Genomic DNA, 15129 nt, shown 5'->3' on the forward strand with positions numbered 1-15129 from the left:
CACAAGAAGTGTGAATATAGTACTGTAAGATATTTTGAGAGAAAGAGAAACTATATTCACATAACTTTTATTAAGTCTATTGTTATAATTGTTATAACAATTATATTAACTATATTGTTAATATATATTGTTAATAGCCATATTAACAATATAGTTAATGTCTTGATGAGCCTAATTCATAAATTAAACTTTATCATAGATATATATGTATAGGAAAAAACACAATATATATATAGGGTTTAGTAATATCTGTGGTTTTAGGTCTTGAAAGATAAAGCCTGCAGATAAGGGTGGGACGATTGTATTTGGTAAATAGATATAATTTTAAGAGAAAACAGTTTTATGATTCTATTATTCTAAATTTAGGCTTGCTATGGAACTAAATTAGAACTTATTTGAAGGAATTTATATTATTTATTCAAAATATATTTAGTGGAAAATGTTAAAAGTCACACATATCTTAGATAATTTTGACCTCTAAAAACAAATTAATGTTTGCATATTAACAAAACAACTAATTTTCTATTTAGCTGAAATATGTATGAGCATAAATTCTTACAATATTAATAATAGCAGCCATTTACTCAATTATTATTATGTGTTCAACACTGTCAAGAGACTTCTTTATATTATTTATTTCTCACAGTATCTCTGATATAAGATTTATTATCATTGGTGTTTCACAGATTAAGAAACTAAGATAGAATAAAAACTTCCCCAGTGTTTCATAGCTAACAGATGGTGGGGCCAGAACTTGAATCTTACATATATGAGTTCATAGCTTTTGCACATTTACCTTATTACTTCATCTGGATGTAGCTCCTCAAGTATCCAGATTTCTTTTGCACAAACAGTTCTGAATTATATCTTAAATTTGCCTACTACCTAGAGAAGGAACTATACAGAGGGTTTTCTCAATTCTGCTGCAGGAGGAACTGTGTTCCTTGTCATTAAATCCATGCCCCGCCCCCCGCCCTCTTTAAAGTCTACCCAACCGTAGAGATTCTGACTCTCCTACCCTCATAAAATTGTGTCTACCAATTAAAAATCTTCATCATATGAGTTTTTCACTGAATGAAAGTATTTTGTTTCACTTTATCTTTCAAAATATTATGAAAGCAACATGATTTTGTTCGATTTCCAAATTCAAAAGTGTGTTTGAAATCAACTTTCAAAATTCTCATACCTGGTCTATCTGGAGGTCCTTATCTGCCCTGCACACCCACCTCCTGGCAGACCAATCATGTCCACACTCTCCAGGTTACCTTACCTCAGCATCTAACCTAGAAAGTTCTCTTTATGTTCTCTATGCAATATGCTTTTGATATATAATTATATGTATAACTAATGTAAGTATACTTATATATCTATTATAAGTATATATATAAAGTATATTCTTTTGGTCAAAAGTGTATATATATATATATATATATATATATATATATATATATACACACACACATTTATTGTATATTTGGTCAAAAACAAAAGTGCTTAACTTAATACCATGAGTTTATTTAAAAAAAAATATTGAACTTCTAGAGGCAAAAAGCCACATGCATTAAAGCACTGAGAAGTATATCTGATAACATGATGAGAGAGTTGCCAAGTTGCCGGACTTAAAACCAGCCAGGCTATCTATCCTCATGCCGAGGCGCTTTGTGTGACAGCCTTTTCACCATATGCTCTGAAGCCCCCAATCTCTGCAGCAGGGTAAGACTCAACTGGGCATATCCATTGTTCCCTGTCCGCCTTTGTATTTTTTTTTTTCAGTTGGAAAATGAAATGACGGTGATCTCTGAATCTCGATTTTCCCCTTAAAAAGATGTTTTACGAGACGACTGCAGCTTCAGGAAATAAAGGCAGATGCTGTTAGAGTTTCTGAAAGTGCAGACAAGGCCGGTGGCTGTTGTGAATTAAAATGAACTCAGAGACAGCCCTGATCCAGATGTAGCAGTAATACCTTCGAGACTCAGAAACTTATAGGCGTTTATTGAAAAAACTAGAGAATTTTTAAGTCATTTGGCTTTCCATCTATATTATCAAGTTTCACCTCATTTTCCACTGAAATTCAGAATTAGTATTAATTGCAGAGGTCTGCCCAAATTTTTAAAAATTTAAAATACCTATTCGAATGCAACAATTTATTGTAGGAATCGAAACACTAACTGAGAAGAATAAAAGCAAGGGCAGCTCCTTTATTCTAACAATGGACTCTATCTTTTCTATGAACTTGTCAAGGTTTACAAAACAAGGATGAGCTTTATATTTAAGAAAATACTTCTTAAACAGAGAATCATCTGTATACTACTATATTTCAGAAAATTCTGCATTGAAAAAAGAGGCAAATCTGGACATAGAATTGAACTTTTTTTTTAAGAAAGCAGTTTTGTCAACCTACTGTTGGCTTCACTTACTGAAGTTCCAAGAATGATACTTGAATTATCAGTGAAAAATTAATGCCATTACATGGAGTAAGTCTCATTTAATTGTCTCATTTGTAGGCATTATTTTGATGCAATACAGCAGTAAAATAAGCAGAAAAATAAGAGGAATAGAGGTAACAGAAGGACAGAAAAAAAGAAAAACTTGCTCACTCTGCAGTTGAATTTATTTCTTAATGGTTTCTTATTCCCTTCTAATGCCTTCCACTCACACCCCAAGTAGAGCAGTTGGCAGAGAACACAACAGATGGATGACAGGCTCAACACATGCAGTGGATCTGGCACCCAGGCACTTGACTTTTATTTGCTAAACAGCCATATTTCAAGAACTTATTCTGCTAATGTTCCTATTTGGTTTAATGCACTATGAGAATCTAGTACATAAATATTAAAATATTGCCATAAAAAAGATCACACATTCTCTGTTTCTCTGCTTAGTTTAGTGACTAATTATTTTATCCTTGGGGAAGATTGCTGAGATACTCAACAATAAATATAAAGATGTAATTGGTATTTGATAAGGACATCTACAATTTCAGATACTAGAATTTTCTAAAAGTGGCTCCGCCCAAAGGAGATTTTTAGCTATCCAAGTGAGAGTCAGACATAGCCAGTGTAGGGTACTAAATGAACCTGTTAGGTACTGAGTAGAAAATTCAAGAACATGATCATACACAAATGGTGCCCTTCTTCCCTCTTACCATCACTGCATTTTCACAGATTACTAAATTCAAAGCTCAAGAAAAATTAGGTATTTTTTGTAAAGTTTCCTTGACACTAGACAAATTAATAGCCTCTTCTCTCTGCCAACATAGTACTTTATTTACATTATCAACATAGTTTGTGTCTTTGTCTCCACTGTGAGCTCCAGGAGAACAAGATCTTGTTCCTCTAACCCCCAGCACCTGACCCAGCATTTGGCACCTGATTGATTCTAGATAAGTGTTTGTTGAGTTATTCAGAACTCAAGTGGACTTAGCCCCAGGGCAGTAGAAAAAAGAAATTGAAGATGATTATTAGAACCATACTGATGGGGAATTGGAAAAGACAGTGGATCTTCAGTGCAAGTCTTCTGTACTTTCTGCAAAAACATGCTTCATTGAAATAGGAGATCAGGAGAATCTCTTGTCCACCTAGCAAAGCTTATAGATGCTGCTTCCTAGAGTGAAATCAAATAGAGAGAAGTGTGTGCAGCTCCAGAATTTGCTTCCCATTTTCTCTTGGAGAAACTATGCTCTTTATTCTCTTGAAAGCATAAATTTCAGGTTACCATGTTCTCTTTTTTTTTCCAAATGAGGTTTGAAAAAAAATCTCCTGCCTTTCTTACAAGATTGCTAAGGCATGTTCTTTCTCTATATCTTCACAATCATTTACCTCAGGGCTAAAGATAAATAACAAATGACTCGAGTGCATTTAAGCTCTACTAGAAGTAATTGATATGGAGCAGAACTATAAATTACTCATCACGAGGAATACTTTGGACAGGAAATAGTTTGTGCTTACTGGTATCTCACTGTCCTCAATTAGGAGTTTACTGATGACACTGTCCTCTTTATATCTTAAATCATCTTTCACTTGTCAGAATACTTGATTCAGATGTCACTTTAGGAGATGATTCACATTAAATGTCTTTTATTTCCTTAGTGCTTTTATGAAGCTTCGAGTTTACTTAAAGACTGCCTTACAGCTAGTCTCACAATATAGTGAAAAGCCAAAACACTTGTTCTCTGCTTTAAAAAAATCACAAATATGTAAGAGCCCCGGTTTCTAATGGGCTCTACATTGGCCAAGTCTCAGTTCTTTAACTTTGTTATATATGGAAAGAATTATTTACCTGTCCAAATAATTTCAAAATTATGTATTTTCTTGTTTTTTAAATTTTAATAACTCAGTACAATTTTCATTCAATTGATTTGTTGAAGGATTGTAAGATATAGTCCCTTGAAAGGAAAACGTAATGGTTAGAGTTGACTCTAAGCTCAATGTATACATAAGTAATTTAGCTTTAAAAAAGCAAATTGTATAAATAGGAGTACTATATAGTATCTAGAACAAGGGGTGTGTGTGTGTGGTATATAATGACACTTTTGTTTTCTATTCTGTGTGGTGAGACCATTTCTGGAGTGATGTGCTGAGTTCGGAGTTCCACATTTTTAAAAAAAGATTTTATTTATTTATTCATGAGAGACACACAGAGAGAGGCAGAGATACAGGCAGAGAGAGAGAGAAGCAGGCTCCATGCAGAGAGTCTGATGCGAGACTTGATTCCGGTACTCCAGGATCATGCCCTGAGCCGAAGGGAGAAGCTCAACCACTGAGCCACCCAGGTGTTCCCTGAGTTCCACATTTTAAAAGATATATTGTGTAACCAGTGTGTGCCCAGAAAACGATGATGAATTCATTAAGGGACTCCAAACTATCACTGAAAATTTATTGATTTACTGAGTAGCCTTGATATTGACATAAAGGTATGTCACATATAAGATCCATAAGTTTTTTTTTCCTTTGTGAAATGAGACTAATGTGCAGAAATCTGGGGGAAGGTTGAGTTCAGAAAGCATTGTTGCACTATCCACATTGCTTTGTTCTGCTCTCCAAAATTAAACACAAATTAAACAGCAAAAGTGCCTGACTTTAATAAAGAAGCTTCAGTAGAGTCAGTACCTCAACAAATTCTTTAATGGAGGTAGTGGGTATAAATATACAAATTTATTCTTGCCCCTATTTTTAAGACTATCCATCCTGCTTGTTTCCTTGGTATGTGCACTTGCATAAACTTGTGTGCCCACACAAACACATACACTCAGGTTGGTAGTTTTTGAGATAGTAGGTGTTAGATTCAGCTTCTACTAACTCCCTATATTTATGTTACTATGATTAAGACATGTATCGACTATATTTTACCTTTGGTGAGCTGGTTTTCCCTTTGAAATGACCCGTAAGACTAAGTAATAATAAGTAACAAGCTCGTTCACCTTATGGTTAAGCATATAAATTTGCCTTATCTTGAACATTAATATGATAATGTATCCCAATGGATTTGCTGCATTAAGGATCCAGCAAATACAAAGAATTCAGAAAGTTTGAAGTTTTAAACTCTATGCAGTATATACTTTTTAACTTGACAATTTATGTCTTGGAATAAAGTCCAACAAAATAGAAGGGAAAAATACTCCTCTGTGAAATAAAAAAACTTAGACTGGATGAAATGTCTGAAAAAAAGTAGGAGGTATCTATTTTATTTCCTGAAATTTTAGTAGAGTGGCAACAATTTAAGAACCATAAAAATTCAATTTCTGAAGATTATGTCCTGAGTAAAGTTGACCTGTAGTCAGAAATGTAAAGGTCAAGTTAGCGTTACACAAAAGCAAAATCACATTTATTTTTAGCTACCTCTTTTGTTAGTTTTCATGCAAGAATTCTGGCATTCCATTTCAGATATTTTTCTAGCTATTTCACTCAACATTCAATTTAAGTATATCTTCTCTTAATAAATATGAGTTAGTGGGAAAATATCAATGTATTTCCAAGTGTATCATATATTCATACAAGAGATTAAGTTCTGGAAAACATGCTTAAAAATTTAATTTGGCCTATCATTTCATTTTAAAGTATGGAAGCAGTGTTATATAATAGGATGTCAGACTTTTTAATCAGAGAGTGAATGCCTAATTTTTTAAACCAAAAAAAAAAAAATCACTGCAACTTAGTGTATGACTTTCTATTTTCTAGGCTTAGGTGTAGTTATTAGCAAATTTGCATTTACCTGTTTAATCTTCCTTTCTTTACTTGGTCTCATTGGGACTAGGTTTGGAAACGATAGCCTTGGGGAATGTGATTTCTTACCAAATGTCCTTCAGACAATGTGTATTTCCTGCATAATAAGAAAAGACAGACTCTAATGTCAAAGGAATCAGGAAAACTAATAATTTATCTTTTATGCCTAGCTGTGCTTACTTCAGGGAAATGTGCAGTGATAAAAAGGAGGTAAAAATGAAATCCTTTGATCAGTTTTTCAGAAAGCCATCAGCTGGCCCTAAGTCACACCTTAGTTTTTTTCCAAAAGCTTCTCAAAGAGGCTACTTTGAATTCTGGAAAGGGTTCTTAGATCGCTTTGTGAAGTCAGAGATGAGCTATGCATTACAGTAATAACATGGCAACAGTGCTATCAGCAGCAACATTAGATTTGGCTCCACTTGATATTACACATATTCATTCACTTGTCCTTCTGTGTAGCTTGAATTTGTAACAGGAAAAGGACATAGGTCCTTTGATGGAAAAACCTATAATAGAAAGTATATTCCTCAGAAGCAAGTTTGGAATATTATGGTAGCTGTGGGAAACATTGATTGTAATATTCCCTCAATAATAAGTTAAAATATTGATCAAAAGTCAAAAGAGAACCTTCTTATTTCTTTTTTGTTCTAGGACTGGAAGGAGGAACTGCAAGAGTTCAGAAAAAGCAGCTAATGTCTGTCAATCCAGTAGTTTTAGATAATCATTTATTTCATAGTTAGAATTCCATTTGACTTCAAGCTGTATTAGGTTTTGGATAAAAATCCTGATGGAATCGTCATTTATCCATGAATCTTTTAAACAAAAGTTTGCTCTTTAAGGCTATTTTCTTCTTTCGTTTTTGTGCTACTTTAACAAATCTCTCTTTTTTTTTTGAGATAGGGACAAAAACAAAAATGCTAATTTATCCCTTGGGAACTAGAAAAATGACAAGTAGTTTAAAATTATTAAAAGTTTCTAAGTAGGCCATCTCTGATAACTTCAAGAAAATCAGTGAGGAAAAAATAAAAAGGTTTCTGAATACCAGTATTGCAAACTTTAGACTTCAATGGTGTCCACTCAGAATCTCAAAATCTTCCCCCTCATGGTCTGTGAAACTGGCTTTTTCCCCTGAGAGTAATCAGTGGTGTCCATTGGGTTATCTGGGAGTTTAGGATTGTGTTTACAAAACAAATTCCTAGTCAGGAAAGAATGGGGACCAGTGAACACTGGCCACAGGAAAATGTAACATTTTAATTGCAATAATCATAAAATCTGTGTCCACTAAAGAGTCTTAATATCACAGCTTTAGAGATTTCTGGTACCAAATTAGGGGTGTTTCTGGGTGTAACCCTAACCTGACAATGCCAGAAGTAGGATTTGAGGTGCCAGAACCTTAGCCACAGAGTGCATAGGAGTGGGCTGTCGGCAAAGAAAATGAGAAAGAGATACTATCCCTATTTTTTTCCCCCAAAAAGTATTTTTGGCAGTGAATACTGTATCAGTGTACTTTACTGGATTACATGCCACATCTTGTTATCATGTGTAACTTGTAATATGATATAAAACATTATATTAGACCAACCGATGAAAATAATTCTACTCCTTATAGACAAGTGGACATACTTCTATGATGAGTAACAGAAGCTCAGTTTCCACAGAATGTTCCCTGGCATTAAATACATAATGTGCTTTTACTACCACTTTATCAAATGAAATGGGAAGTTTATATAATGCCTGAAATCTAGAACTATAATAGTTTTTAAATAAAAATATATTTATTACTTTAAATAATAAAAAATATATTTATTACATGATTAAGTACATTGTATTTTACTGATGCTTCAATGCTTAATTTCACTTAGCAACAAAATTTTGCCTTTAGTGTTTATTATATTCTATGATGTTAGCAGTTATACATGGAAAAACTTAGATGATTTAATCTAAGAACAGCCTTAGTCTTTAAAATAATATGTGTGTCTATATAGAATGGTATAAATGACTTTTATATAAGCCTTTTCAAAATGTATTAATTAATGAAATGATAAAGATCTCTTTAGATTTAGACAGAATATATTATTGCTATTTTAAAGTATGAAAATGTGATTTTTTTCTTCATATATTTGAATTTTATTTAAAAATTCTAAGAACGGTATCTGACTTCATTCTAGGTAGTGCTTAAGAATTGTTGTCTTATAAATTACTTAGATTTTCTAGAAATAGGGCAGCCCTGGTGGCGCAGCGGTTTAGCGCCGCCTGCAGCCCAGGGCTTGATCCTGGAGACCGGGGATCGAGTCCCACATCAGGCTCTCTGCATGGAGCCTGCTTCTCCCTCTGCCTGTGTCTCTGCCTCTCTCTCTCTGTGTCTCTATGAATAAATAAATAAAATCTTTAAAAAAAAAAAGATTTTCTAGAAATAAAGCAGATAAATAGAATTGTCAATTTATTTTGAACTGTGTAAGCCCGGAAACTCAAGAGTCAAAGTCAGCTCCTGTAAGCAGCAAAATTCCTAAGGCTCCGCTGAGAATATGCACATCCTCTCAGGAGTATCTCATTTTAGCTGGTGTGCTGTTTACAAGGCAGGTTTGTCAAAAAAATGTTCCATCAACTCCAGTAATGGAAACTGATAAATATCTGCTAAAAACCTTTTTACCCAAGACCAGAACCAGATGAATGGAAAGAACTAAAAATTCTTATAAGCAATTGTTTCAAGTAAAATGGCATTGAGTATGTCTTCGATTTAAAGACAATCAACAGATTTGAGCAGATATATATATATATGCTTACTACATATCTGTATATCTATGACTATGATAGATATGATATATATCTATAATAGATATATAGATACATTCAGTTGTTAGATGAGGTCCCTTACAAGCCAGAAATGAATTTTCTCCATGAGACAGTGGGAGTGGTTGTGTGCACAGAGCTGAAGTATATGTCTTTGAATCACATTTCTAACTGCTACTGGCTGTGTAATCATCTCTTGTAAGAAGATCATAATAGTATCTACCCAATAGATTTATTGTGAGAACAGTGCATGGCCCATGGAAAACCTATGCAGACTTAAATATTATGTCCGGAGGCTTGAAAGACAAAATGAAAAAAAGGATACTAAATAGCTGGGAAAACACGGGCTGTGGAGTTAGAACTCAATTCAAATCTTAGGTCATGCCACAAGTTGGATGATCCTGAACATGACTCAGAGACTTCCTTCCTTCCTTCCTTCCTTCCTTCCTTCCTTCCTTCCTTCCTTCCTTCCTTCCTTCCTTCCTTCCTTCTAAAGATATATTTATTTAAAAGAGAGACAGAGAACACACACATGAATTGTGGGGGCAGAAGGGGAGAATCTTCAAGTAGACTCCCTGAAGAGCCTGATGTAGGCTCAATATCATGACCTATGAGATCACAACCTGATATGAAACCAAGAGTCAGGCACTTAACTCACTGAACTACCTGGCACCCAATAGACTGTTATCTTATCTTGTAAAATTCAAGTACCAATTCTACAGTTGTAAGATAAGGAAGGATAGACAGAAAGCCCCTAAATGTGATAGATGTTCAGTGTTGGCTACCTTTCCCCACAACACTAGAACTGCAAAAATTTCTTTATTCATTTGTTTTTTATGGCTAATAAAATTTATTCTCTGTACTTCTCTTAGGGTGAAAATGGTTTACATGGAGCTCCAGGCTTACCTGGTCAAAAGGTAAAGAGTTTTTAAATGTCCTTTACAAGTTAAGAATTTAACATCTTAAAAAACTGAATTTTCCATAATATAGTAGAGATTCAGAAAACTTGTTTGATGAAACTGAAATCCCTGGAAAGCTCTTAGAAAGCCAATTAATGGTCTTTTCAAAGAGAATCTGTGGAAATAATCCCTTCTCAAAGAAATCACTATAGGAGAGCTTTATCAGAGAGCTTTAGCAACATGCTTCTCCAGAGAAGTCGATGATGGTGTTTTCTGGGGGCCATGGGAGTATACAGAGCTGCTCTGGACATGTTTCACTTATTAGAATCTAAAATGAAGAGTGCTCTCATTCATTTGGGGAATATAAATAATAGAGAAAGGGAATATAAGGGAAGGGAGAAGAAATGTGTGGGAAATATCAGAAAGGGAGACAGAACGTAAAGACTGCTAACTCTGGGAAACGAACTAGGGGTGGTAGAAGGGGAGGAGGGCGGGGGGTGGGAGTGAATGGGTGACGGGCACTGGGGGTTATTCTGTATGTTAGTAAATTGAACACCAATAAAAAATAAATTAAAAAAAAGAAATGTTTAAATTTTGACCTAAAGAAAAAATAAATAAATAAATAAATAATAAAATAAAATGAAGAGTGAAACAATTTTTACGGTCTTTGACTATATTTGGTTCTATTTTATTTACCTTCCTATTTGTATACCCCAGATTGACTAAACATAATAGTTACAATGACATAAAATATCAAATATTACAAAGATGCTATAACTAATATCTTCAAAAAATCTCTCAGAACAGCTTCATAATAACTAAAAATTTTTGCATCAACTATGCTACTTCTTCTGTGCCGAGTGTCTTTCTCTTTACCAAGGTGAACTTCATTTGTACCCTTGTATTGTCCCAAGGCTGCTTTCTTCTTCTGGCAAGAAATATGATCAGCATTGCTGGAAGCACAGAGTCTGGTCTATTCCAGTTTCCTGGAGGGATGGGGAGCTGTTTCAGGTGGGGCCAGCTGTCATAACACCACCCAGATAATCCCACCACAGGGAAGAGCATTATTGATGCAATTTTAGATGCCCACCCAGGCCAACCATATCATTTCTATGCTCTGGAAGTTTTACAGGTCTTAGCGATAAGACGTCAGAAGTTACTATTACATCTAGATTTTTCTCTGTAGCTAAAATTACCATTAAAAGAAGATACGCATTTATTTATAGTTACAGCTTTTGAAAAATCTTCCCTGATTTGGCTTTATAAAGAAAATAAGACTGAAACTGGCAGTGGTGAAATGGCAAGCTTCTGAATTTCTTCACAGCAGCTCTAGACAAAACCCATTGATACAGCATGTGCTGCATCTGTGAGTTGAGTTGCAAGCCAAGGGATGTGCAGATTTATCTGCTGGGAAATAGTTTTGGACTTTCCAGCAGCTGTTTGTGGTGGCTGCATCATGCTGACATTGTGGCTGATGTACTGGGGGTGTTTAGCAGCTTCGATGTCAGCTTGAATTAACAGATCAAGCTAAAGTCCATATTTTAGGAAAAATGCTAGAATAAAGACAGACCATGCATTCGGTGGCAAATATACCCAAATACTTACCTATTGTCTTAACTTTTTTAAGGGCAGATGAAGCAGAAACAAAAATTTAATTGTGTGTATGTGTGTATACATATGCACATATACATATATGATATATATAATATAATGATATATTATTCATAACACATAAACAGAGACTATACTTATAGTAAAAAAAAAAAGAAAGCTGGCATTCCTTTTCTAACACATGGATTTTAATTGTATCAAGTGTCACCTTTTTGTAGTATTATAGAAAAAACTGGAGATAAGAAATTCTTCATCCCTGTGCCCTCAGTTGTTTGTTGAGTGCATCTTGTGGGTGGAGGGGTGAGGATAACTCATCTCTAGCACTCATTTGCTGGTTATGTTGTCTTAAGTGCCTGACATATATCTGACAGTCAATAAATATTTGTTTGAAAGTATGACTCAAACATCAGTATTATGAATATCTGTGCGGAATTAAGTGGGAAAATAAGCTTGTCAGATCAGAGAAGGTTTTTAGTTGAAGAACAGGGGACTTATACCTTTTGGGGTAATTATGGCGATTGAAAGCCAGCAGTGCTATATCCAGCAATCCCCTTTCTGTGACTGCGAAGCAGGAGATCTGTGTGGTAAAGAGCATGCGTGGCTCTGGTGTCAGAGCTGGACCCAGTCTTAGGTGTTCAAACGTGAACTCGTTCATCACACAGTTCTCACTGGAACAGCATTCCCTAGATGTCACCTTGAGAAAACTGTTACTGTTGGATCTACTGAAATATATAGTAATAGTAATAATAATAATAATAATAATGATAATGGTAACTTAGTGCCAGGCACTGTGTTGATGTGTTCAATTCTCAAAACAGTTATGAGAAAGGTTCAATATATGGAGAAATTCAGGTTTATGGAGATTACATTGCATTGACTACTGTAGTAAAGCTGTAGTTGGACTCTTTAGAAATATTTAAGTTTCATCTAAGTTAATATTGGCTTAAAGTTTACATATGAGAAATGTTTTTTATTTATAATTATTGATTTTCTGCTATTGGAAACGTCATTATTATTGTAATAATTGTGGTAAAAGTACAGTTCCTATTATTATATACATCATATTCCTCTTCTACAGGGAGAGCAAGGTTTTGAAGGCAGCAAAGGAGAAATTGGTGAAAAGGTAAATATCTCTCTTTATGCATGCATCTGTAACAATATATTGTGTTCATGAAAATATGTTGAAGCAGAATATCTAACTTGCCTTGTGCATTCCATAGAAACAATTCAATAATTAAAATATTTACTTCACTTAAGTTAGACTTAATATATTGATGATAGAAATCTTTCTAAACTTGTTTGGATGGTAGTTATATCTAAATATTTCTAACTAAATGCATTCCATTGCTATACAAATGATTCAAACATTTACTAAGCAATATATTCGTGTGCTATGATATCATTGGTGCACCAAGTGTCCAAGTCTTTAAAAAAATGTTTTGTTTACATGTACACCTGGTTTATCAGTAGAATTTTTCCTGAGGAAATAAATAAGAACTGTAATAGCCAGGGTCAAATAGAAAAGAGACGTGAAAATAGAATAGTTTGAAACAGTTAAAATAAAGAGATGGCTTAATAGGGAGGGCTGATGTAGAAAAACCTCAAGGATTGTGCAATATCCCAGATTGAGTTATGACGAACTCCTTAAACTCCACAAGGTTACTAGACTCAGAGGCAAAGAAAACTGTGGATAGGGATTCAGATTGGTGCTGAGGGATGCAGTGAACCCAAAATTCAAGCCATCTTTGTTTTACAAATTTATAGCCTTCTACTGAAACTACAGAGAATAGAAGTGCCTTAGTCATCCAAAATTTCCATTCAGACAATCATGTGAGTTCTTCTGCATTTCATAAATCTAGTTTTATTTTTAAATAGAACAAAACCAGCACCATTCTTTTGTTTCATAAAATGTCATGTAATTGGACAGCCATAAGAAGGGAAGGGGGAGAGATAATCTCAAATTAGACAGTGTTGCCTGTATTTAGTTTTCTGGGACATGATCAGTCATTTGCTTCTTCAATAAGTATTTTAGACAGAATGAGCATCTATAATAATTATGACAAATTATACATGTTGTAAGCTACTTGCTAATTACTTTTCCTCACAGAACTGTGAGGAAGAAAAGAAGATAGTCATATAGTAATCATATAATTGAAGAGAATTCCATTAAACGATGACTATATTTTGAAAGTAGATCTCTCTTTTTAGGGATCTTTTGAATATTTTTGCTTTAGAGTGACAGTCATTGCCTTTAAATAAATGCCTTTTTTATACATGTTCCTGTTTTATTAATGGGGCTTTTCCTGTAGGAATAAGTGAGACTAAGCAAGGAAACAGATAAATTCTCTGTGATTTAAAGCCACCATCTTACTAAAATCTTAGTGGTTGTTTTGATATTTTATATACGTAGTTGGTATTGCTCAGCAATAAATAGATTCTCCCAGCCTATGAAGTATCAAAAAACATTTAATATATTTGGCTTCTCTTCTAATTCCTCATACTTATTAACAATTGCCTTCAAATAGTCAATTTCACCATGACGTGAACATATTTATGGAGAATGAGGGAGATAACAGGAAGAAATAAAGCATCAAATAGAAAAGAATACTTGAATAAGAGTTATAATTCAAATTATAGTCAAATGTAAAATTCATATTGTAATCCTTATAATAAAAATATATTCTGCTTTGATTATTATTTACCAAGTAGCAAATGTTTGAGTTTTTTTCGGTGTTTCATGCTGCGTATTCTAATATACGACATATTCCCAAAGATAAATAATTAATGTCATCTTTTTGTTTCTAGATTAGAAACTGTGTTTCTAGATTAACTAAATGAGAAATGTATGTGAAGCACTTATTTGTGTGACACAAACATGAGATTTTTGCACTGCTTATGGTATAATTTGTTTTCTGAACAAAGACTATTTATCTATTTTTAATTCTTTTGTTAAAGTATATTTGGGGCATCTCAGTTGGATGGGGGAAGGCAGTGCAAGCAGTGAAAGAATTCATCTAAGATAGAACAAAAGAGATAAAAGTTTATTAAATACACTGCAAGGGAGCAGTGGGCAGAACAGTAAAGGAGAGACTATCTGCCACGGGGCAGTAGTGAGGGGCTATAGTTATAGGGCAGAATAAGAGAATATGGGAATATATGAAATTTCCCCTTTTTTGGTAATCTTAGGAACTGTGCCTGGTTGTAGGTACTCCATTGGTCAGTTAGGGCCTATGGTTCAATGAGCCTATTTGCCTTCAGCTCGGTAGTCACTATGGGCCCTTTTGCCTTGCTCCTGTCTCCATTACTCAAGGCTGTTGTCTAAAAACAGCTTCTCCAGTATAGTTGACACACAATGTTGCATTGGTTTCAGGTGTACAGCATAGTGATTCAACAACCCTATACATTATGCTATACTCACCACAAGTGTACCTGCCATCTGTCACCATACAGCATTATTACAATATTCCCTATACTGTACCTTTCATTCCCATGATTTATTCATTCTGTAACTGGAAGCCTGCACATCCCACTCCCCTTCACCCATTATCCCCATTCCCCCACCCCCTAAAAGATAATTTAATTTGAATTTCAATTCTTTGTGGAACTGA

At 34.3% G+C, this 15129-nt stretch overlaps 1 protein-coding gene across 2 annotated transcripts in view; it reads left to right on the top strand.

The window, feature by feature from the left end:
• The window catches only part of COL19A1 (collagen type XIX alpha 1 chain), a 307907-nt gene that overhangs the window by 71843 nt on the left and 220935 nt on the right, over positions 1-15129 (top strand). For both annotated transcript variants that reach the window (XM_025444536.3, XM_025444537.3), the window contains exons 11-12: positions 9884-9928; positions 12600-12644. In XM_025444536.3, the coding sequence (XP_025300321.1) occupies positions 9884-9928; positions 12600-12644 (90 nt within the window). The remainder of the gene's footprint in view (positions 1-9883; positions 9929-12599; positions 12645-15129) is intronic.

This window comes from Canis lupus, chromosome 12 (assembly GCF_003254725.2).
Source record: "Canis lupus dingo isolate Sandy chromosome 12, ASM325472v2, whole genome shotgun sequence".
Classification (NCBI taxonomy): Eukaryota; Metazoa; Chordata; class Mammalia; order Carnivora; family Canidae; genus Canis; species Canis lupus.